The sequence below is a fragment of the Ylistrum balloti genome, unplaced genomic scaffold, assembly GCF_031769215.1.
Source record: "Ylistrum balloti isolate Yb309-2 unplaced genomic scaffold, AGI_CSIRO_Ybal_v1 Utg369938, whole genome shotgun sequence".
Lineage (NCBI taxonomy): Eukaryota > Metazoa > Mollusca > Bivalvia > Pectinida > Pectinidae > Ylistrum > Ylistrum balloti.
The window spans coordinates 90080-113931 of record NW_026782047.1 but is presented as its reverse complement, the minus strand read 5'-3'; the positions used below and the strand labels follow the sequence as shown (position 1 = coordinate 113931).

General features: G+C 38.1%; 1 protein-coding gene across 1 annotated transcript in view; it reads right to left on the bottom strand.

Moving 5' to 3' along the window:
- LOC132547210 (uncharacterized) overlaps positions 1-23852 on the bottom strand; it is a 176308-nt gene that overhangs the window by 138564 nt on the left and 13892 nt on the right. The window contains exons 3-17 of the mRNA XM_060210975.1: positions 20759-20828; positions 17085-17191; positions 16818-16949; positions 10737-10785; positions 10400-10624; positions 9352-9494; positions 8829-9049; positions 6616-7511; positions 6264-6449; positions 5585-5824; positions 5151-5396; positions 4789-4947; positions 4292-4499; positions 3257-3366; positions 2517-2682 (exon numbers count right to left, since the gene is read on the bottom strand). Coding sequence (XP_060066958.1) covers positions 2517-2682; positions 3257-3366; positions 4292-4499; positions 4789-4947; positions 5151-5396; positions 5585-5824; positions 6264-6449; positions 6616-7511; positions 8829-9049; positions 9352-9494; positions 10400-10624; positions 10737-10785; positions 16818-16949; positions 17085-17191; positions 20759-20828 — 3158 coding nt within the window. The remainder of the gene's footprint in view (positions 1-2516; positions 2683-3256; positions 3367-4291; positions 4500-4788; positions 4948-5150; positions 5397-5584; positions 5825-6263; positions 6450-6615; positions 7512-8828; positions 9050-9351; positions 9495-10399; positions 10625-10736; positions 10786-16817; positions 16950-17084; positions 17192-20758; positions 20829-23852) is intronic.

The following is a 23852-nucleotide window of genomic DNA, read 5'->3' as shown; positions in this document are numbered from 1 at the left end:
AACTAAGGTTCTCCTCACTCACACTCTCAGTCTTTATAACTGAGGTTCTCCTCACTCACATTCTCAGTCTTTATAACTGAGGTTCTCCTCACTCACACTCTCAGTCTTTATAACTAAGGTTCTCCTCACTCACACTCTCAGTCTTTATAACTAAGGTTCTCCTCACTCATACTTTCAGTCTTTATAACTAAGGTTCTCCTCACTCACACTCTCAGTCTTTATAACTAAGGTTCTCCTCACTCACACTCTCAGTCTTTATAACTAAGGTTCTCCTCACTCATACTCTCAGTCTTTATAACTAAGGTTCTCCTCACTCACACTCTCAGTCTTTATAACTAAGGTTCTCCTCACTCACACTCTCAGTCTTTATAACTAAGGTTCTCCTCACTCATACTCTCAGTCTTTATAACTAAGGTTCTCCTCACTCACACTCTCAGTCTTTATAACTAAGGTTCTCCTCACTCACACTCTCAGTCTTTATAACTAAGGTTCTCCTCACTCACACTCTCAGTCTTTATAACTAAGGTTCTCCTCACTCATACTCTCAGTCTTTATAACTAAGGTTCTCCTCACTCATACTCTCAGTCTTTATAACTAAGGTTCTCCTCACTCATACTCTCAGTCTTTATAACTAAGGTTCTCCTCACTCATACTTTCAGTCTTTATAACTAAGGTTCTCCTCACTCATACTCTCAGTCTTTATAACTAAGGTTCTCCTCACTCATACTCTAGTCTTTATAACTAAGGTTCTCCTCACTCACACTCTCAGTCTTTATAACTAAGGTTCTCCTCACTCACACTCTCAGTCTTTATAACTAAGGTTCTCCTCACTCATACTCTCAGTCTTTATAACTAAGGTTCTCCTCACTCATACTCTCAGTCTTTATAACTAAGGTTCTCCTCACTCATACTCTCAGTCTTTATAACTAAGGTTCTCCTCACTCAAACTCTCAGTCTTTATAACTAAGGTTCTCCTCACTCATACTCTCAGTCTTTATAACTAAGGTTCACCTCACTCACACTCTCAGTCTTTATAACTAAGTTCTCCTCACTCACACTCTCAGTCTTTATAACTAAGGTTCTCCTCACTCACACTCTCAGTCTTTATAACTAAGGTTCTCCTCACTCACACTCTCAGTCTTTATAACTAAGGTTCTCCTCACTCATACTCTCAGTCTTTATAACTAAGGTTCTCCTCACTCATACTCTAGTCTTTATAACTAAGGTTCTCCTCACTCATACTCTCAGTCTTTATAACTAAGGTTCTCCTCACTCATACTCTCAGTCTTTATAACTAAGGTTCTCCTCACTCATACTCTCAGTCTTTATAACTAAGGTTCTCCTCACTCACACTCTCAGTCTTTATAACTAAGGTTCTCCTCACTCATACTCTCAGTCTTTATAACTAAGGTTCTCCTCACTCACACTCTCAGTCTTTATAACTAAGGTTCTCCTCACTCACACTCTCAGTCTTTATAACTAAGGTTCTCCTCACTCATACTTTCAGTCTTTATAACTAAGGTTCTCCTCACTCACACTCTCAGTCTTTATAACTAAGGTTCTCCTCACTCATACTCTCAGTCTTTATAACTAAGGTTCTCCTCACTCATACAGTCTTTATAACTAAGGTTCTCCTCACTCATACTCTCAGTCTTTATAACTAAGGTTCTCCTCACTCACACTCTCAGTCTTTATAACTAAGGTTCTCCTCACTCACACTCTCAGTCTTTATAACTAAGGTTCTCCTCACTCATACTCTCAGTCTTTATAACTAAGGTTCTCCTCACTCACACTCTCAGTCTTTATAACTAAGGTTCTCCTCACTCATACTCTCAGTCTTTATAACTAAGGTTCTCCTCACTCACACTCTCAGTCTTTATAACTAAGGTTCTCCTCACTCACACTCTCAGTCTTTATAACTAAGGTTCACCTCACTCATACTCTCAGTCTTTATAACTAAGTTCTCCTCACCCACACTCTCAGTCTTTATAACTAAGGTTCTCCTCACTCATACTTTCAGTCTTTATAACTAAGGTTCTCCTCACTCATACTCTCAGTCTTTATAACTAAGGTTCTCCTCACTCATACTCTCAGTCTTTATAACTAAGGTTCTCCTCACTCACACTCTCAGTCTTTACAACTAAGGTTCACCTCACTCAACTGCATTCAATATGTACACATATGTGATGTCTTGTTATTCTAGACAAGAGTATCCACACTTTAACTGGTGCCAGATTTGCTTGTTGTGATGGGGAGGTGGAAATTCCTTTAAATCATAATGAATGAATTATTACAACCCACTGTTTGTCATTCAGTTACAAAATAGCAATAGTAAAAATGACCAAGCAACTCCCTGTGAGTGAAATAGAGAAGAGTGTAGTGTCTCAAACCTCAGAGAAAGATTATTATGTTGCATATAGCTAGCAAGCTATGTGTCTACCAACTTAGAAATCTTTTCAAGATTGAGATTTCCCTCACTCACCTCAAGGGGAAGAAGACGCCATTAGTCTACTCACCTGTTATATCCCTCACTATCGTATCCATCTTCATTGTAGTCAATGTTGCCATCATAATCCCCTATTTCACTATACCCGAGCAGGTTGAATCCTTCCTGATCAAAGCCATTTCTGTCGTAACCAAAGCGATCAAATCCGTTCTTGTTGTATCCAAATCGGTCAAAACCTGAACAACATATAATGTCATTAATCCATTTTTGTGATCAATGAAGTGAATTTTGCATGAAGCTGACATTATCCTGTTTAGCTTGATAAGGTTTAAGATGAAGACGTTTCTTTTATATACTGAATCACTCACCTATTTCACCCAGCACAAATTTCCAAATTCAAATATCAATTCGAGAATATCCTATTTCAACCACGTCACGCTTTTGTCATTACAGAGCAAGACTTCAATTTATCTTCACCAATTAAATACTCACCATAGCGTAAAATGATGAAAACATTGACACAAGTGAAAAAAAAAACCTGTTACACAGTATACATTACGAGAAAATAGTTTGTACAGTTCTTTATTTTGTAACAAATCTATAATATGCTATAAGTAAACATTCATCACTCTTGTTTGCCAGGATGAAAGTGCATGCTAGACCTTACTGTACGTGGAACCTTGAGTATCTGGAGAAAATCAAAGTGTTGGGACAAACTTTTCACATCTGGGGAACTGAATCACCAACACCTAGGCAAAAGACAAATACATTAACAATGTGCACTCGGGCCATCCTGTTCTTCCTACATACCCTGCCAATCGTAGCCCTTGGAATTGTAGACTTCACTGCCATTGAAGAATGCATTGTTGACAGTCCTGGGTTCTTCTCGTTTGTTTACACCCTTCATGTTGAACCCATACCTGTAGTCAGGATATAAATCATTATTTGAGGTTCTATATTATATGTGATGATATATAATTACTAAGATATCTGTAATTACCTGATGATATATAATTACTAAGAGATATATAATTACTGTAATTACCTGATGATATATAATTACTAAGAGATCTGTAATTACCTGATGATATATAATTACTAAGATATCTGTAATTACCTGATGATATATAATTACAGAGAGATCTGTAATTACCTGATGATATATAATTACTAAGATATCTGTAATTACCTGATGATATATAATTACTAAAATATCTGTAATTATCTGATGATATATAATTACTAAGAGATCTGTAATTACCTGATGATATATAATTACTAAAATATCAGTAATTACCTGATGATATATAATTATAATCGATCTGTAATTACCTGATGATATATAATTACTAAGAGATCTGTAATTACTAAGAGATCTGTAATTACCTGATGATATATAATTACTAAGAGATCTGTAATTACCTGATGATATATAATTACTAAGAGATCTGTAATTACCTGATGATATATAATTACTGAGAGATCTGTAATTACCTGATGATATATAATTACTGAGAGATCTGTAATTACCTGATGATATATAATTACTGAGAGATCTGTAATTACCTGATGATATATAATTACTGAGAGATCTGTAATTACCTGATGATATATAATTACTGAGAGATCTGTAATTACCTGATGATATCCCATGTGGCGGTTATCTAAACCATAAGTACCACATATATTTCTTAATTGTGATTTCCAATAAATGGGACTTGTAATTACCTGATGATATCCCATGTGGCGGTTATCTAAACCATAAGTACCACATATATTTCTTAATTGTGACTTCCAATAAATGGTTTTAAGATAAAAATGGACTTTTTATGAATGTATACCTACCTATCATAACCCTGAACGCCATATCCAATGTTTCTGTTTCTGAAGCTGGGTTGTCTGTGACAACATGCACCAATGGAACAACGAGCCTGACAAGCCTCTAATGTCGGGAAGTTGTTAGCATTACCTCCACAGCCCATGTATACAAACTCCTCACAGGCTCGTGACTGGGGGTTATAGTACCAGCGGGTTTCTTGCCCACACAGATATCCTGAAATAAACATCTATATATACCAACATTTCACAGGCCAGTGACTGGGGGTTATAGTACCAGCGGGTCTCTTGCCCACACAGATATCCTGAAATAAACATCTATATATACCAACATTTCACAGGCCAGTGACTGGGGGTTATAGTACCAGCAGGTCTCCTGCCCACAAAGCATTAAAGTAAACATGTCTGTCTTGAATATTTTTTGGGAAAAGATGAGGCCTACATTTTCTTCAAATTATTCAGTGCTGGAAACTACAGGGATCTGTCTTGGGGACAGGTACACTTACCTGTGTTGATAGGGAGGCTACAGACGTCCAGTGCTGGAAACTGACACAGGTGTCCGTCCCATCCTGGTGGACAGGTACAGGTGACCAGCTGAGGCTCAGTAGGCCAGATAGAAGGGACACAACTGCCACCATTCTGACAAGGGTTTGGCTCGCAGAAATCTGTTACAACAACATTATCATTAATTACTATTAACATACCTATTTTGGCACAAACTAATAACAATCTGAACAAATCCTGTTAACAGTTTGAATAAAATTATTGTATCAAATTATTTTTTATAAACATGAAAATAATGTAGATGCTCAAAAAGTTATGTCATACAAGGTAGATAGAGTTATCTACAGATGTGACAAACACCAACCCCTCTCTCCTTGACAGTCAACAATCTGATCATCATAAAACCAGACATCACGACATTCTGTGCAGAAATTGATGTGACACGTGGCTTCTGGCCAGGAGGGACAGGATGCAGTAAGGCAGGGGTTGGTCACACAGCTAGCCACTGTTGTCTCGCAGGTACATGGGGTCAGAAAAGACTGCGTGTCGAAGCAGAAGCGGGAATCTGCTGCTGATAATGTCTGGTCAGTGTTTGCACTGGGCACAAGGGCTGTAACAGACACATGTGGTTATAACATCCATATAACAATGATCTGAGTACTGGGAGAGTCTGTAATCACTGATGCTACTGAAAATTCATGTATACCTGTCTATACAAATTCTTTGTTTCTAGTCAAAAAGGTAACTTTTCTATCCAACACAAGCTAGCAGATTTATACAGATTAACCTCGTACCTACCTGACACATCTTTGATCTGTGTGATCCAGAACTGCTCAGCCCAGCTGATTGGAACAGGGTCCAGTGGAGGACACAGGCGAGGAAAAGTCATAAGAAAACCCTGACCTTGTAGAGATAAGATATCCCAGATCTTCAATGTCTGGGTTGTTGCAAAGGGTCCTTTATAGTAGTAGGAACACTCATTGGCATCAATCCCTCCGATAGTAAACCCGTGCTTGTCATAACCATCTCTTGTCAAACCTGGAAAAATCAAAATAATCATTTACAATATGTTTCACACCCACTGTAAACCCATACGTGAGGTTACCATCTCTTGTCGAACCTAGAAAAATCATAATAAAGTATGTACACAATAGGTATTATAGAAGATCTTTATATATGGTTTTTTCATTCATACAAGATTTGTGAAACAATAAAACAAAAAATTCCACTAAAGTTTCATAAATTCTCACACAAAATTGAATGCAAGACTGTTTATAATATAACTTTTATACTCTTATACACATTTGTGAAAACATTGATTTATCAGTCTGATACAAAATATAAATTAGCAATATTACTATGCTTTACCTCTTTTCCTTGCTTACATCACCATGGAAACAATGGGAACTTTCAGCTAATCACAGCTCTGCTAGATTATGTCATACAATATATTTCATGTGTAACGACAAAACTTTACCTCTTCTGTTCAGACAGAAGTCATTATATCCATTGCTATGGTAACGTCCTGTGGTGTCTTCCTCTCCATTACGATCAAAGCCCTCCACATCGAAGCCATATTTAGTGTAGCCTTCACGGTTCAGACCATATCTGTTATAACCACAGCGATTATAACCCTCCCTGTCATAGTTATCCCTGTTAAAACCTGAAAAACACAGATAACTACACTCGGTGAATACTTTATACTTTACTTTTCTTACATTTACTGATAATTGCATGAAGTGAATGAATATGACATGTACTTCTTATAAAGCCGGATATAAATTGACAGGTCATAAGATGAAAAGATTTGAAGGTCAAAGGTCACTCACCGTCCTTGCCAAATCCATCTTGGCTAAAGCCTCGACGATCAAAGCCTGCTTCATAGCCTGGCAAATTCAGATCAACTGTCACCGCAGGTATGTCTCCTCTATCTGGCTGTCTATTGGGATCAGGGCCAGGGGTCAAGGTCACATTACAGGGGTTACCTTTAGAGGGTAAAGCATATGTCACACACACTGCAGCTTCAAGGTCAAGAACACTACGAGCTGGAATGTTAAAAGGTACCATTGGAATGTTTCCGTAGGCTCCGGGGAACATGTTCTTGTTGTTTCCTTTCTGTTGCCATTGCCAGTACAACATATCTACATATGCATGAATAGAGTAGAAAATGGGGTCATAGGGGGCACCGGTGGTGAGCATATCTCCACCAATATAGCGATGGACGTAACTCAGGTAGGTCTCCAGGAACATGCTCATGTCTAAGAAATTCTCACTGCTGAGTGCAATGGACAGATCAGCTAAGGAGGGAATAGGAACCGCCATATCAAACTTTCTCAAGATACAAGGACGCCAAGACCCTGGCTGACCAAATGGATGGTCTGGCACACAACTGTCAGCCTCGCCTTCACCACCAAAGTAACTTGGTTGCCAGATAACAGCATCGGCAAGCCTGCCAGAGTCTGTGGTGAAGTCAAAGTATGGCAGCGTAATAGAGCAGTCGATTCTCTGTAGCTTCTGTTCCAGTCGCCGTAAGAAGATGCGGTGCCATGGAAGGTAGAACTGACCACCATTAGCCTGCATGCTGTGTATCATATAGACATCTCGTAACTTCTCCCAGTCATTACCGGGACCACTGAGGCGTAACTGCTGGACAGCAGAGTAAAATTTTACCAGCTCCTCACGCGTCATGTCACGGATTTCCTTCCTTTCTGACACCACTTTGCAGCTGTAAAATGTAATTATCATTAAGGAGTCCTGACAGGATAATATACGTAATGATGAGGTGAATACCATTCAAGAAAAGGACTTAAAAAGGCATATTGACAGATGACAGTATTGGTACAAGTATTCATTTGTTCATCATGTCAGTAAAAACTAAACATCTAACCAGAAATCTATCTGTTGGAACTAGACATCTGACCTCGTTCTGTATAATTCTGACCTCTGTCCAGAGTAACTAAACATCTGACCTCGTTCTGTATAATTCTGACTTCTGACCCGTGTCCATATTAACTAGACATCTGACCTCGTTCTGTATAATTCTGACTTCTGACCCATGTCCATAGTAACTAGACATCTGACCTCGTTCTGTATAATTCTGACTTCTGACCCGTGTCCATAGTAACTAGACATCTGATCTCTTTCGGTATAATTCTGACTCCTAATCTCTGTGTATAGTAACTAGACATCTGACCTCTTTCTGTATAATTCTGACTTCTGACCACTGTCCATAGCTACTAAACATCTGACCTCTTTCTGTATAATTCTGACCTCTGTCCATAGTTACTAAACATCTGACCTCGTTCTGTATAATTCTGAATTCTGACCCCTGTCCATAGTAACTAGACATCTGATCTCTTTCTGTATAATTCTGACTTCAGACCACTGTCCATAGTTACTAAACATCTGATCACTTTCTGTATAATTCTGAGTTCTGACCACTGTCCATAGTTACTAGACATCTGACCTCGTTCTGTATAATTCTGACCTCTGTCCAGAGTTACTAAACATCTGACCTCGTTCTGTATAATTCTGACTTCTGACCCGTGTCCATAGTAACTAGACATCTGACCTCGTTCTGTATAATTCTGACTTCTGACCCCTGTCCATAGTAACTAGACATCTGATCTCTTTCGGTATAATTCTGACTCCTAACCTCTGTGTATAGTAACTAGACATCTGACCTCTTTCTGTATAATTCTGACTTCTGACCACTGTCCATAGCTACTAAACATCTGACCTCTTTCTGTATAATTCTGACCTCTGTCCATAGTTACTAAACATCTGACCTCGTTCTGTATAATTCTGACTTCTGACCCCTGTCCATAGTAACTAGACATCTGATCTCTTTCTGTATAATTCCGACTCCTAACCTCTGTGTATAGTAACTAGACATCTGACCTCTTTCTGTATAATTCTGACTTCTGACCACTGTCCATAGTTACTAAACATCTGATCACTTTCTGTATAATTCTGAGTTCTGACCCCTGTCTATAGTAAGTAGTAACCCCTGTGATCTATAAGAGATAGCTCCTGTAGTTACCTGCAGGTCCACTGACCATCAGCCTCACACATACAGTCCTGACAGCCCTGAGGTATCTTGTCTCCAGGTGAGTAGGTCTGACCGTCATACATACACTTGTCAGAGGGCATTAGACAGTTGACTTCCTCACACAGCTGGCCTGGAGAAAAGGCTGTTACCTCCAGCTTGTAGCCTAGTCTACTGTCACCATGGAGGCTCCGACAATCACCAATACTTAAGATCTGTAAACAATACAAATCTGGGAGTAATGATATCAATGAAATGGAGAAATCAGATTTTGTTTAAAAAAGTCTAAGAATTTAAAGCGTTTCTCATACTGCAGCATTTGTATACCTATAATTCATTGTAAGCACTTGGTTAAGTCTCATGTGGTCACTGATGTTTGGGTCTATATCCTCATTGGATTTTCAAGTCTTCTTGAACCTAAACAAATCTGCAGCTTTAACACTTGTTTAGTTAATTAGTTACATTACCATTTTGTAATAAAACATGTGGTTGTCAAGGAAAGCGGGTTGCTATGTACCTCACACTTAGACTCCTCCCCTTGTTCTCCATCTATAAGAGCATCAATATCTGTCTTGAACCTCCTGAAACAGCAGGCACCAGTCATGGCCACACTGCGACACTGTTCTAGAGTCTCATAATTGTTGACGTTTCCACCACAACCTGTTCTCATACAATAATGTACAAACCCTAATTAGATAAAATCTCTGCAACTGGCAGCTTTGTCTAGTCAGTATAACTTTGGATGGTCCATTGACACAGGAAGTACAAACAGACATTGTTATTACCTAATCCCATCTCCAAGCCTTCCTTCCTACATTTCTTTTACAGAAATCATTTTCTTATTGTAACACGTAGCAGTGATGGGCATTTTTATTTCTAGAAGTTACAGAAACCTATGAGATTGTTTATTACATGTAGGAAACCTATCAAATGTAGAAATTTGTTCTGCCAGTCTCGTTCTAATATTGTTTTCAAATAATTTCTAAATCAAAGTTGTCAAAATGCTGCTAAATTTACAAGACAATTAAATGATGAAAGTAATTTCTTTGGTAAACGTTTAAAACCTTTTATGAATATTGTCCCAATTTGTTGATGATCTGTTAACATTTCATGGGCTGCCATTTTTGCACAAGAAGTACTATTCACATGTATTGCAGATATTTTATAAACTTTATATATTTATACACATTAAAACTAATGACCAGATCTTATCACTCTATTTTAGCCATATAAATCTAAATTTTCAATTTCTGCAACAACTTGGACTATCTTCCTTCTCTGAGGTGCTGATTTCAGTAGGCTTGGAAAGTGATTACTTATGACTGAAATTGTCCACTTTTTAAAAATAAATTGAACTTATGACTGAAATTGTCCACTTTTTAAAATAAATTGAACTATGACTGAAATTGTCCACTTTTTAAAATAAATTGAACTAACAGTTTAATCCTGGATATATAGAATATCTAAACTGAATACTATGTGTGTTTAGAAAAGTTATGTATGAACGGTCAGATAAGAAATGTAAAGACAATAAGTTACACCAAACTATATCTACAGAAATATACCAGAGTAGTTGAAAGGGAGACAATCCTCAGTGAATCGGTCATAGAAGTATCGCAGCACCGTGTTGTTACCATCACAGCAACCCATCTCCAGGGGCCATACACAGGGGTTCTGTCGCACCTCACATGTGGGGCCATCAAAGGGGGGTACACAATCACAATGGTAGCCGTCCATTCCAACATCGACACAGGACCCTTCATTTTTACATGGAGAGTCAGAACATGGGGCTGTAACAAACAATGTTACACCTTATTAATGTCAATTTTTGACTCATTATATATATATACATATCTCATGCCATTCCAGGTATAAGAAAACAAATATATTTTTAAAACGTACCTGTACAGTTGGCCATGTCAAGTCGAGGAGAGCATGATGGCTGTCCTTTCTGAAACCAAAAAAAATGGGATTAAGGTCAAGATAAGGTAAGTGAATGTGAAACCATTAGGTAGAAATAATGAAACAATGTGAAACCATTATGTAGAGATAATGAAACAATGTGAAACCATTATGTAGAAATAATGAAACAATGTGAAACCATTATGTACAGATATGAAACAATGTGAAACCATTATGTAGAAATAATGAAACAATGTGAAACTATTATGTAGAAATAATGTAACAATGTGAAACCATTATGTAGAAATAATGTGAAACCAGTATGTAGAAATAATGAAACAATGTGAAACCAGTATGTAGAAATAATGTGAAACCAGTATGTAGAGATATGAAACAATGTTAAACCATTAGGTAGAAATAATGTGAAACCAGTATGTAGAGATATGAAACAATGTTAAACCATTAGGTAGAAATAATGAAACAATGTGAAACCATTATGTAGAGATATGAAACAATGTGAAACCATTATGTAGAGAAATGAAACAATGTGAAACCATTATGTAGAGATATGAAACAATGTGAAACCATTATGTAGAGATATGAAACAATGTGAAACCATTATGTAGAGATATGAAACCATGTGAAACCATTATGTAGAGATAATGGAACAATGTGAAACCATTATGTAGAAATAATGTGAAACCAGTATGTAGAGATATGAAATAATGTTAAACCATTAGGTAGAAATAATGTGAAACCAGTAGGTACAGATATGAAACAATGTTAAACCATTAGGTAGAAATAATGAAACCATGTGAAACCATTATGTAGAGATATGAAACAATGTGAAACCATTATGTAGAGATATGAAACAATGTGAAACCATTATGTAGAGATATGAAACAATGTTAAACCATTATGTAGAGATATGAAACAATGTGAAACCATTATGTAGAGATATGAAACAATGTGAAACCATTATTTAGAGATATGAAACCATGTGAAACCATTATGTAGAGGTAATGAAACAATGTGAAACCATTATGTAGAAATAATGTGAAACCAGTATGTACAGATATGAAACAATCTTAAACCATTAGGTAGAAATAATGAAATAATGTTAAACCATTAGGTAAAAATAATGTGAAACCATTTGGTAGAAATAATGTGAAACCAGTATGTAAACATATACATCAGTAGTAGCCTACTGTGGTTAAACAGAGCAATTTCATAAAACAAAGCATTTCCTAAGAATGTTTCAATTTTGCAAATGTGCAAATTTTCTGACATTGGGAAATGAAGCTAACTGAGTGACGATGTCACAGAATTACAGGTAGATCTACACACTAGAAAATTCCCTAATTATACATCAGTCTGTGTGTTGGCTATCTAGCTTACATATCTCTAGACTTTACTGCAGTACTTCATCAATAGAAATGTGGCTTTCACAATAAAATATACAACATCGCTTTAATAACAAACATTTCTTGTCAATAAAACCCAACCTGATGTAATTACACACCTGTGTGTTTATCACCTGTGTGTATACCAGATGTAGCTGGTGATACCTATGATTTGTCATAAACTTAAATCATATTAAAACCTCACTTATCATTCGCTCATTTCACAACCATTCCAAACAAAATGAAACGATAGGAAGTCAGTCTTTCAGTAAAATATATTTAAAGTGTCAAATAAAACATCAGCACTCTGTCTGATCACTCTAGCATTATCACAATCCTCCATGTAACCACATGACTGGAACACTTGTTCATATATTAAGTGAACAACTTAGATATAAATTTTGGTGTGGAGGTAAGATTGGTTTAAACCACAACATCTAATCATTTCAGCCCTAAGCATAGAGTTAGTCACTGGGGATTTCCATAAAACCTTGTGATACTATCTCGGTTAGCCTCACAATCACTTATATATTGTTATTGTTTACTTCAATATATTCAGGTTGTTTATTACAGGTTCTTTATGGTTATGATCTTGCTATGATCCTCACCTATTCTGATGCAAATGTAAAACAACAAATGTGCAATTTTTAGATAAATTTTTAGAAAATCAAACACTCTTTTGTTTAATGGAAAGATAACGAGGCCGTTTATTCATATTCCTGCTAAATTTTATATCTTATGAAATAAAACACAGAACTATATCTCCGACAAATATAAAGGTGTTTACTGTTATCAGAGCAGCTGTAACTCCCTAACTAAGGCTAGAGAATGATGAGGCATCCAAATGACATCAGATCAGCAGCACAAATTCTTTTATTTTACAGCAAACAAAAATCCCCACATGATGCTACAAGTAAGACATTACAAAGAAGCACCCACCCACATTTTATTGATTCATTAAATTTTATCTTACACTAATTTCTTTACTGTTTCAAATGCCTTGAAACTTAATGAGTTAATTAGACTGGTTATGCTGGTCTAGCAAATGTTGGTGAAGGTCAGAATAATACTTGTCTGCATTCTATTGGCGACATGCGAGTTTATAATCAAGAGAAATGGTACTGTGATAAATACAAGCTGCAATATGCTGCTTGGATAGGGAGAACTTCATTCAAATGGTACTAGTCAGCACTTATCCCCTACTTTCACAGAAACAAATATCCAGGTACATGTCATTACTAATTACCTCCCCTTGTCATAGAACCAAAAATCCATATACAGGTCAGTACTCATTACCTCCCCTTTCATAGAACTAAGAATCCATATACAGGTCAGTACTAATTACCTCCCCTTCACACAAAATAAAATAATGGTACAAGGTCAGCACTTATCCCCCACTTTCATAGAACCAAAAATCCATATTCAGGTCAGTACTCATTACCTCCCCTTCACACAAAATAATGTTACAAGGTCTGCACTTATTGCCCCTTGTCGTAAAACCCAAAATCCTGGTACAGGTCAGTATTAATTACTTGAAAGTTTAGGAGAGTACTAATTTCAACCATATTAATAAGAATTAAACCTAAAAAATACCAGGAGTTTAAGAGCCAAGCATCAGCTGGTAGTAACAAAAATAGATTTATGGTCATCTCCACTTGTTGATAAACTAAGGTAATATTAGTATAACATCACTAGCTATCAGTTCAGAGATCTCTGATACACTTGTAAGATAGGGAATACACCATGCTGCTCAAAATAACACACACCACACCATATTTCTCCTGATTTCAGCAGAAACATACACAGCTATTAAAATTGTTAAGAAAATCTTACCGTGTACAGGAATAATGAGGGAAGTGATAAGACAAAATTAAACAGGGACAAGGGAATCTCACTTGGGAGGGGAGATTGTATTGTGATGGAGTTAACTGGGGAGGGGAGATTGTATTGTGATGGGGTGGAGTTTACTGGGGAGGGGAGATTGTATTGTGATGGGGTGGAGTTTACTGGGAGGGGAGATTGTATTGTGATGGGATGGAGTCTACTGGGGAGGGGAGATTGTATTGTGGTGGGGTGGAGTTTACTGGGAGGGGAGATTGTATTGTGATGGGATGGAGTCTACTGGAGAGAGAAGACTGTATTGTGATGGGCGAGTAAGGAGAGAAATCCTATTGTGATTGGATGAAATTAACTGGGAAGTGGAAACAATTTGGGCATTTTGTTTTGTATTTTGTAGAAACCAGGGAGGGGGAATGCGATGGAGGGTGGAAAGCACCTTGAAAATCTGTGTGTGGAGGCTATTTAGTGCAAAGTACTTGTGACAGTAGGCAAGCTCTTATTTTACATGTTATACTACTAACAGGTTATTACTGACTGGTTCCCTCGGGTTTTAGGTTGTAACAAACACAGGAGAGAACAAATATATACATGGTCACTAGATGTGGTCACTGTATATACTCTGGTGACTACATGTGGTCACTATGTTTAAGAACTGGTCACTTGGTGTTGTCACTATGTTTAAGTACTAGTCACTTGGTGTGGAAACTATGTTTAAGTACTGGTCACTTGGTGTGGTCACTATGTTTTAGTACTGGTCATTTGGTGTGGTCATTATGTATTAGTACTGGTCACTAAGAGTGGTCACTATGTTTAAGTACTGGTCACTTGGTGTGGACACTATGTTTAAGTACTGGTCACTTGGTGTGGTCACTATGTTTAAGTACTGGTCACTTGGTGTGGACACTATGTTTAAGTACTGGTCACTTGGTGTGGACACTATGTTTAAGTACTGATCACTTGGTGTGGACACTATGTTTAAGTACTGATCACTTGGTGTGGACACTATGTTTAAGTACTGGTCACTTGGTGTGGACACTATGTTTAAGTACTGGTCACTTGGTGTGGACACTATGTTTAAGTACTGGTCACTTGGTGTGGACACTATGTTTAAGTACTGATCACTTGGTGTGGACACTATGTTTAAGTACTGGTCACTTGGTGTGGACACTATGTTTAAGTACTGATCACTTGGTGTGGACACTATGTTTTAGTACTGGTCACTGGGTGTGGACACTATGTTTAAGTACTGCTCACTGGGTGTGGACACTATGTTTTAGTACTGGTCATTTGGTGTGGTCACTATGTTTAAGTACTGCTCACTGGGTGTGGACACTATGTTTAAGTACTGGTCACTTGGTGTGGTCACTATGTTTAAGTACTGGTCACTTGGTGTGGACACTATGTTTTAGTACTGGTCATTTGGTGTGGTCACTATGTTTAAGTACTGCTCACTGGGTGTGGACACTATGTTTAAGTACTGGTCACTTGGTGTGGTCACTATGTTTAAGTACTGATCACTTGGTGTGGTCACTATGTTTAAGTACTGGTCACTTGGTGTGGTCACTATGTATAAGTATTGGTCACTAAGAGTGGTCACTATGTTTATGTACTGGTCACTTGGTGTGGTCACTATGTATAAGTATTGGTCACTAAGAGTGGTCACTATGTTTATGTACTGGTCACTTGGTGTGGTCATTATGTATAAGTACTGGTCATTTGGTGTGGTAACTTCTTTGATGTGGTCACTACAATTCAACACACAGGACCAAACATCAAAGGTATCACCTTCTCCATACCTACTTAAGACACTCATCAGTCACTGAACCAGAAATGCCTCAGCCAGTAAAAAATCTCTGTGTTTAAGTGTTTCCTAACTACAGTAGGGAAACTGCTAGAGAGAAAACATTGTCGTGATTACTACCACAACAGACACAAATCCTCTATAAACTAAAATAATTTCTCAAGTGCTTGTCAAAGTTGTTGGTAACACTTGACAATAACTAGAGCAGAAATTCTACCTTACAGTGATTCTCATCTCCCACTGATTTACTCAGGAGGAATTAAACCGACACACAGAAGGGATCTCTGTTAGTAGAAAGTGACAACATAATTACATCTAATTGGTAACAAGGGGTGGAGACTGGATATTTCATTGGTATGTAATTTGCCTGATAAGTTGTTTCTCTAAATGATATGTAAAATGCATTTTTTTTACTTTAAATAGGAAATCTGCCAGCAATATGCACACTTATCAGAGAAAGTTGTCCACTAAAGGCATGTCCATGACTTTTAATATTAACGGATATTTGATGAGAAAATTCCACTAATTTCTGTAACCTTGACACCTCAAAAACCAGTTCTTGGAACAAAATATCACAAACACATAATGTAAATTATTTATTGCAGGTCAAAGATAGTTAAAATAAATTCATGTAATTGGTATCTTGATCTCTAATGTCAATTCTTTTTCTCTGAAGTAATCCTCAAAAAAAAAAACGTTTCTTGTGCCAACCCATGAGTTCCCTCCCACAGGGCATACATAACTTTACTAGCAGAGTTTTGTTGAAATACGTTCAGTAGTTATGAACAGGTATCTTTAGAATTTAAATCTGCCAATCTGACTCTTTCTTTTCCAGTATCGACTTCCTTTTTTTCCAATCAATTTAATCCACAAGACCTTTTGATGTTATCAGTGAAATGTGGCTAGGTTCTACCAAAAATTCTACCAATAAATCTGCAAGAAAGTGTTTTTAATCTATCACCAAATTAGCTAACTAAGATTTTTCAGACAATGTGAACATCTTGATAGGTTCAATAAGAAGCCCACTTCCAACCTTACCTGACAAACACAGATGGTACAGAAGTTCTGTTGCCATGTGTCTCCATCGTCATAGACAACTCCATCTACAATACATTGTGGGTAGCAGACACACTGATCCAAAGATTTCAGGGCTTCTTTCAGATACATGTTCTGTAACAACAAAATGTCTGTTTATCAAGGCACTCTGTCACAATGAATCATTAAATATAAAAGTTCAATGGACAGAGATTAATTATTTGTAACATCTTCAGCTACAAACTTTACAAAAAGGTTTGATAGAGTTACCTCTATTTCCAGATTATTGACTACTTCCTGTATGTCTGGCTCGTCTCCATAGCGATACCGGGCAGTGACCTTGTCCTTGGATGTGATGACCTCATCCTGCTGCATGGCTGAGGACATACAAGAAAACAATGGTGTTAATTGTTAAAGCTTCAAAGATACAAACAACTGGGTGATCCAGCCAAAATAAACCATAAGAAAGGGAGGCAACCAAAATTCTGTTCTTATGAATTCCTTACTGTAGGTTTAAAACTCGGAAGTATATATTCTGGTTTGAAAGTAAACTACATGCAGCTCACAGTGTTCAGTTTTTACAAGCAAGATGATTCTGTGTAATGATAACATGTCTAGTTTAATTTCAAAACATTGAGAATTGAGTAAACATGCAACATATTTCTGGCTAATGGCTGTTGATAGACTGGTGCTGACGGGACCATTGACACACTGTTGACATTGAATTACTTCGTATTAAATCAGTTTCAGACTTGGTGTGGCTTTGTAAAAGAGCCGATAAGTTGTGTCTTAGTAAGAATAGTCATTATCACACCGGAGACACCAGTTCACAACCAACAGGTGCTCCGCAGGAAATGCCCATCAGTGGTGCTGAGAATTTGTTGGGACTACTGTCTGACTGCTGATAGAACTCTCTTATGGTGGACCCCACAACCACTTAACTTGAGTGGCCTAAGAATTTCAACAATGGACAGCTATCTCTTAGATCATCAAAGAATCCCCGGACTGTCACTCTGCTATTGTAGCTTATCAAAATGAACAGAAGATTAAGAAGAAACGCCCCACATTTGACCATGTGTTGATGTAAGTAATTAGGGACAGACAGGTGACAGACAAGAAGAGAAGCACCTGTTTAATTCAGCAGCAGTTTCTGTCAGGACTTCTATTCAATGTGTACAGGGAGATTTTTATCATACATGAAACATCACTTGTAAATATGATGCATTTTACAAGGCGATTGTGATCCTTAGAAATCTCGTATGAAAAAAGATTTCAAAGGAAATATTCCCCAAATCAATAGACAAGACAAGTGATTTCCAGTGTTGCATCTTCTACCTTCTGACAGATTATAGGCTCTGATGACCTTCCATGATCTTTGACCTTACGACCACTACAGTTTCTCAATTGTATCAAGTTTTAACCAATCGAAATGTTTGAAGATTTGCCAATACTACAACAATATAACATGTAAATATCTCTCCCACTAAAGTACATACAGCATTTCTTATACCTAGCATATTTAACATATACTGCTGTATCAAACCTCTACAATAATTGAAAGTGTCAACAAAACATATTGACAGAAGATATGGACCAACAATCTTCCTTCCCAGAAATGATTAGCTCTCTGTACAAAAACATGCTGCAGCTTAAAGAGATGTCAAATTGACGAATGTTATAATAAAAAGTGTCTACAAGTTTCCAGATTATCAAGGCTCCACTAGGGATGAACAAACCAGTGTAACAGGAATATTAACCGGAAACTAAGGATTAATTATCTTTACAGCATTATTACTACCTGCACCAAGATTTTAATAATGAAACACGTAGAGTATTTGTGGGAATGAAAGGTATCCACAGATCACCTTATGTACAACAGTAAATGAGCCAAGTATTTCCAATTTAAATGGCATCAACTGTCAGCCTTATCAGCTAACACTGGCTTGGATTAACAGATAATTAAATTCCAGATTAGGATGAGACCCCCTCAGTAGAACATCAGAATGAGAGCAGGAGAATGGGTACAGCTGATCATTTCTAGTTCAGTGGTGTAGCATCTTGGGCCATTAATCAACAGATATAGAACACCATCTGGACAGTATCCATTAACTCACCTTGTCTGGCTTTTCATCTTAACCTCTCAATGTAAAATTCACATCTATTGACCTTGGACTTGTCAGAGATGATTCCAAGAGGTATTCCAAGATTTAAATCATAAACATCCAAATATTAAAAAAAAAAAACCCACAAGAGGCCTGTAATGGTCATCTGACAATCCACAAATGGATGGACAAACCACAAAATATGCTGATGGTCGTCTGACAAATCTGATAATTCAAATTTTGAACATTCTTTGAAAACTCATAAATGGTAGGTTCTATTCAGGAAAGACAGTTACACAATCATGTTACAACATGGCTACTGTGGTTACCATGTTGAAGTTTTGTTCAGGCTGAAAATCAGCAACATACCATATCTTTCTTTTCCTTAAAAAATCAAACTTCAAATATTTGTCACATTGGTGTGAATGAAACTTGAGAATTAGTTCTGATTGTTTGTTCTAGATGAGTTATCTTGGATTTTGGACCAAAGCGAAAAAATAAGCTTTAGTCAGGAAAATATCAAATTCACTTTATGCATGTTTAATATGACTGCCACTCCCTGATAATGTTTCAGGCCAAATTTAGTTTAACATTTTGTGAAAACAACAACCCACTGAATCAAAGTGTAGAATGATGAACAACAACCCACTGAATCAAAGTGTAGAATGATGAACAACTTCACTGAATCAAAATGTAGAATGATGAACAATAACCCCACTGAATCAAAATGTAGAATGATGAACAACAACCCCACTGAATCAAAGTGTAGAATGATGAACAACAACCCACTGAATCAAAATGTAGAATGATGAACAACAACCCCACTGAATCAAAGTGTAGAATGATGAACAACAACCCACTGAATCAAAATGTAGAATGATGATCAACAACCCCACAGAATCAAAGTGTAGAATGATGAACAATAACCCCACTGAATCAAAGTGTAGAATGATGAACAACAACCCCACTGAATCAAAGTGTAGAATGATGAACAACAACCCCACTGAATCAAAGTGTAGAATGATGAACATCTTCACTGAATCAAAATGTAGAATGATGAACAATAACCCACTGAATCAAAGTGTAGAATGATGAACAACAACCCCAGAGAATCAAGGTGTAGAATGATGAACAACAACCCCACTGAATCAAAGTGTAGAATGATGATCAACAACCCCACAGAATCAAAGTGTAGAATGATGAACAATAACCCCACTGAATCAAAGTGTAGAATGATGAACAACAACCCCACTGAATCAAAGTGTAGAATGATGAACAACTTCACTGAATCAAAATGTAGAATGATGAACAATAATCCCACTGAATCAAAATGTAGAATGATGAACAACAACCCACTGAATCAAAGTGTAGAATGATGAACAACAACCCCACTGAATCAAAGTGTAGAATGATGAACAACAACCCCACTGAATCAAAGTGTAGAATGATGAACAACAACCCCACTGAATCAAAGTGTAGAATGATGAACAACAACCCCACTGAATCAAAGTGTAGAATGATGAACAACAACCCCACTGAATCAAAGTGTAGAAAGATGAACAATAACCCCACAGAATCAAATACAGTGAACCTTAAGCATTCATAAAGAAACTCTGACATCAATGTAGATAATGCTGAGGTAGCTGAACAGGTGAGAGATTAAAACCGTGCCCTACAATACTGCCCTGCCTAACCCCTGCCAACATGGAGGGTATTAACAGCTAAACCGTTACAAATCAGCGTGTTTAGTGAGGGAATGCACACCATCAGCAGCTATGGATATGGGTATTAAGGGTATAATGATTTAACCATTACAATTTGTCGGTCCATTGATAAGCGTACCTTGATACTGCGTACAAGTCCTGGGTTTCTTCGTGATGTAGACAAACAGCTTCGCATCAAACAGAAGGCCCTGCAAACAGTTCAACATACATTAAGAAAAGTACAGCAAAAAATCCAATATACAAAAGTTCAGTGAATATTGAGAAAAACATATTACAAAAACTGCATACTGTGGATCCTATCAGCACTAGCAGATGGACCCCATGATATACTCCAGTGTTACAAATCTCTCCACAGCAAAATATACACATTACAGCAAAAAATCAGGGTATCCAAATTTTCACTTTTGATAACAAAATTCCCCCACCCCCTACTTTTTTATTTTGTTTGTTGCTGGTCCCCCTCCCCCACCCCCTCCCTATTTTTGTTTTGTTTGTTGCTGGTCTCCCTCCCCCACCCCCTCCCTATTTTTGTTTTGTTTGTTGCTGGTCCCTCTCCCCCATCCCCTCCCTATTTTTGTTTTGTTTGTTGCTGGTCCCCCTCCCCCACCCCCTCCCTATTTTTGTTTTGTTTGTTGCTGGTCCCCCTCCCCTACCCCCTCCCTATTTTTGTTTTGTTTGTTGCTGGTCCCCCTCCCTATTTTTGTTTTGTTTGTTGCTGGTCCCCCTCCCTATTTTTGTTTTGTTTGTTGCTGTTCCCCCTCCCCTTCCCCCTCGATATTTTTGTTTTGTTTGTTGCTGGTCCCCCTCCCCCACCCCCTCCCTATTTTGTTTTGTTTGTTGCTGGTCCCCCTGGACCCCCTCCCTATTTTTGTTTTGTTTGTTGCTGGTATACCCTCCCTATTTTTGTTTTGTTTGTTGCTGGTCCCCCTCCCCACCCCCTCCCTATTTTTGTTTTGTTTGTTGCTGGTCTCCCTCCCCTACCCCCTCCCTATTTTTGTTTTGTTTGTTGCTGGTCCCCCTCCCCCACCCCCTCCCTATTTTTGTTTTGTTTGTTGCTGGTCCCCCTCCCCCACCCCCTCCCTATTTTTGTTTTGTTTGTTGCTGGTCCCCCTCCCCCACCCCCTCCCTATTTTTGTTTTGTTTGTTGCTGGTCCCCCTCCCCCACCCCCTCCCTATTTTTGTTTTGTTTGTTGCTGGTCCCCCTCCCCCACCCCCTCCCTATTTTTGTTTTGTTTGTTGCTGGTCCCCCTCCCTATTTTTGTTTTGTTTGTTGCTGGTCCCCCTCCCCTACCCCCTCCCTATTTTTGTTTTGTTTGTTGCTGGTCCCCCTCCCCTACCCCCTCCCTATTTTTGTTTTGTTTGTTGCTGGTCCCCCTCCCCCACCCCCTCCCTATTTTTGTTTTGTTTGTTGCTGGTCCCCCTCCCCCACCCCCTCCCTATTTTTGTTTTGTTTGTTGCTGGTCCCCCTCCCCCACCCCCTCCCTATTTTTGTTTTGTTTGTTGCTGGTCCCCCTCCCCCACCCCCTCCCTATTTTTGTTTTGTTTGTTGCTGGTCCCCCTCCCCCACCCCCTCCCTATTTTTGTTTTGTTTGTTGCTGGTCCCCCTCCCCCACCCCCTCCCTATTTTTGTTTTGTTTGGTGCTGGTCCCCCTCCCCCACCCCCTCCCTATTTTTGTTTTGTTTGTTTTGTTGGTCCCCCTCCCCCACCCCCTCCCTATTTTTGTTTTGTTTGTTGCTGGTCCCCCTCCCCCACCCCCTCCCTATTTTTGTTTTGTTTGTTGCTGGTCCCCCTCCCCCACCCCCTCCCTATTTTTTTTGTTTGTTGTTTGTTTGTTGCTGGTCCCCCTCCCCCACCCCCTCCCTATTTTTGTTTTGTTTGTTGCTGGTCCCCCTCCCCTACCCCCTCCCTATTTTTGTTTTGTTTGTTGGTCTGGATCCCCGACGGGCTCTCTTTTTTTGTTTTGTTTGTTGCTGGTCCCCCTCCCCCACCCCCTCCCTATTTTTGTTTTGTTTGTTGCTGGTCCCCCTCCCCCACCCCCTCCCTATTTTTGTTTTGTTTGTTGCTGGTCCCCATCCCCCACCCCCTCCCTATTTTGTTTTGTTTGTTGCTGGTCCCCCTCCCCCACCCCCTCCCTATTTTTGTTTTGTTTGTTGCTGGTCCCCCTCCCCCACCCCCTCCCTATTTTTGTTTTGTTTGTTGCTGGTCACCCCCCTCCCTTATTTTTATTTTGTTAATTGTTGTTGTTTTTTCTCCATGTTTATACTTGACTGAAGTGAACCTACCATTAACTACTGAAATCACCTTTAATTCCTTCTTGGCAAAGATAGAGAGGTTTTGGTAAAATGCCCACAGGTTCAATGCAACATAAACAGGTGATTCTCTAAGGTACAATGTAACTGATGTGCAAGTGATTACTTATACAAAATAATTAACTTATAAAGTTACCAGGTCTGAAATATACACATACTTAATACACCTAACACCTGGCAAATATTTGATCTAATTTATAATAACAAACTATAGGGTTACCCTACAGGTGTGCAAAATAGAAACACAATGTCATCCAGTTAATAGAAAAAAACGAGTAAATTGGTCCACTTCGTCTACCTATTAGGTATGTTTTATCACAGTACATTTCATTTGAAGAAAATATTTACGTGATTCCGAGATCATTAAAATGAAAGATATTTACACAATATAGGGTATCTAGCTAAAAGTTATTCTATAATCTTAGTAATCGGATGGAAGAATCCATAATACCATAATTACCTTTGTGCTTACCATACCAGGAAATACAGGGGATGACAAACAGGTTAGGGAATGGAGACTTTTTTATGTTACATGAAATATAGGGGTACACATACATCTGTACATGTAGATGCATGTACAGAATGTTATCATACTAAAATTACTGTGAATAGCATTACTTGATGAAAGATGATGGAGGATGTGGAACTTGTTCTCTACAAACAATAGGCCCATGGTGGTGGTATTAGTAGTAGTAGTGGTAGTAGTTTATCCTCATCAACTTTCAGCTGAATGGCACAAGAGTAACTGGAGAAGAAGTTTAAAATGTGTTTTTTTTCAAGATGGCAGCCATAGTAGCCACATTGAATTTGGATCAACCCAAAAGATCATTACACTTGGTGAGAACCATTGCAGGATCAGACAAGATTCAGCTCAATATCACTGGTGGAACTTCAGAAGAATT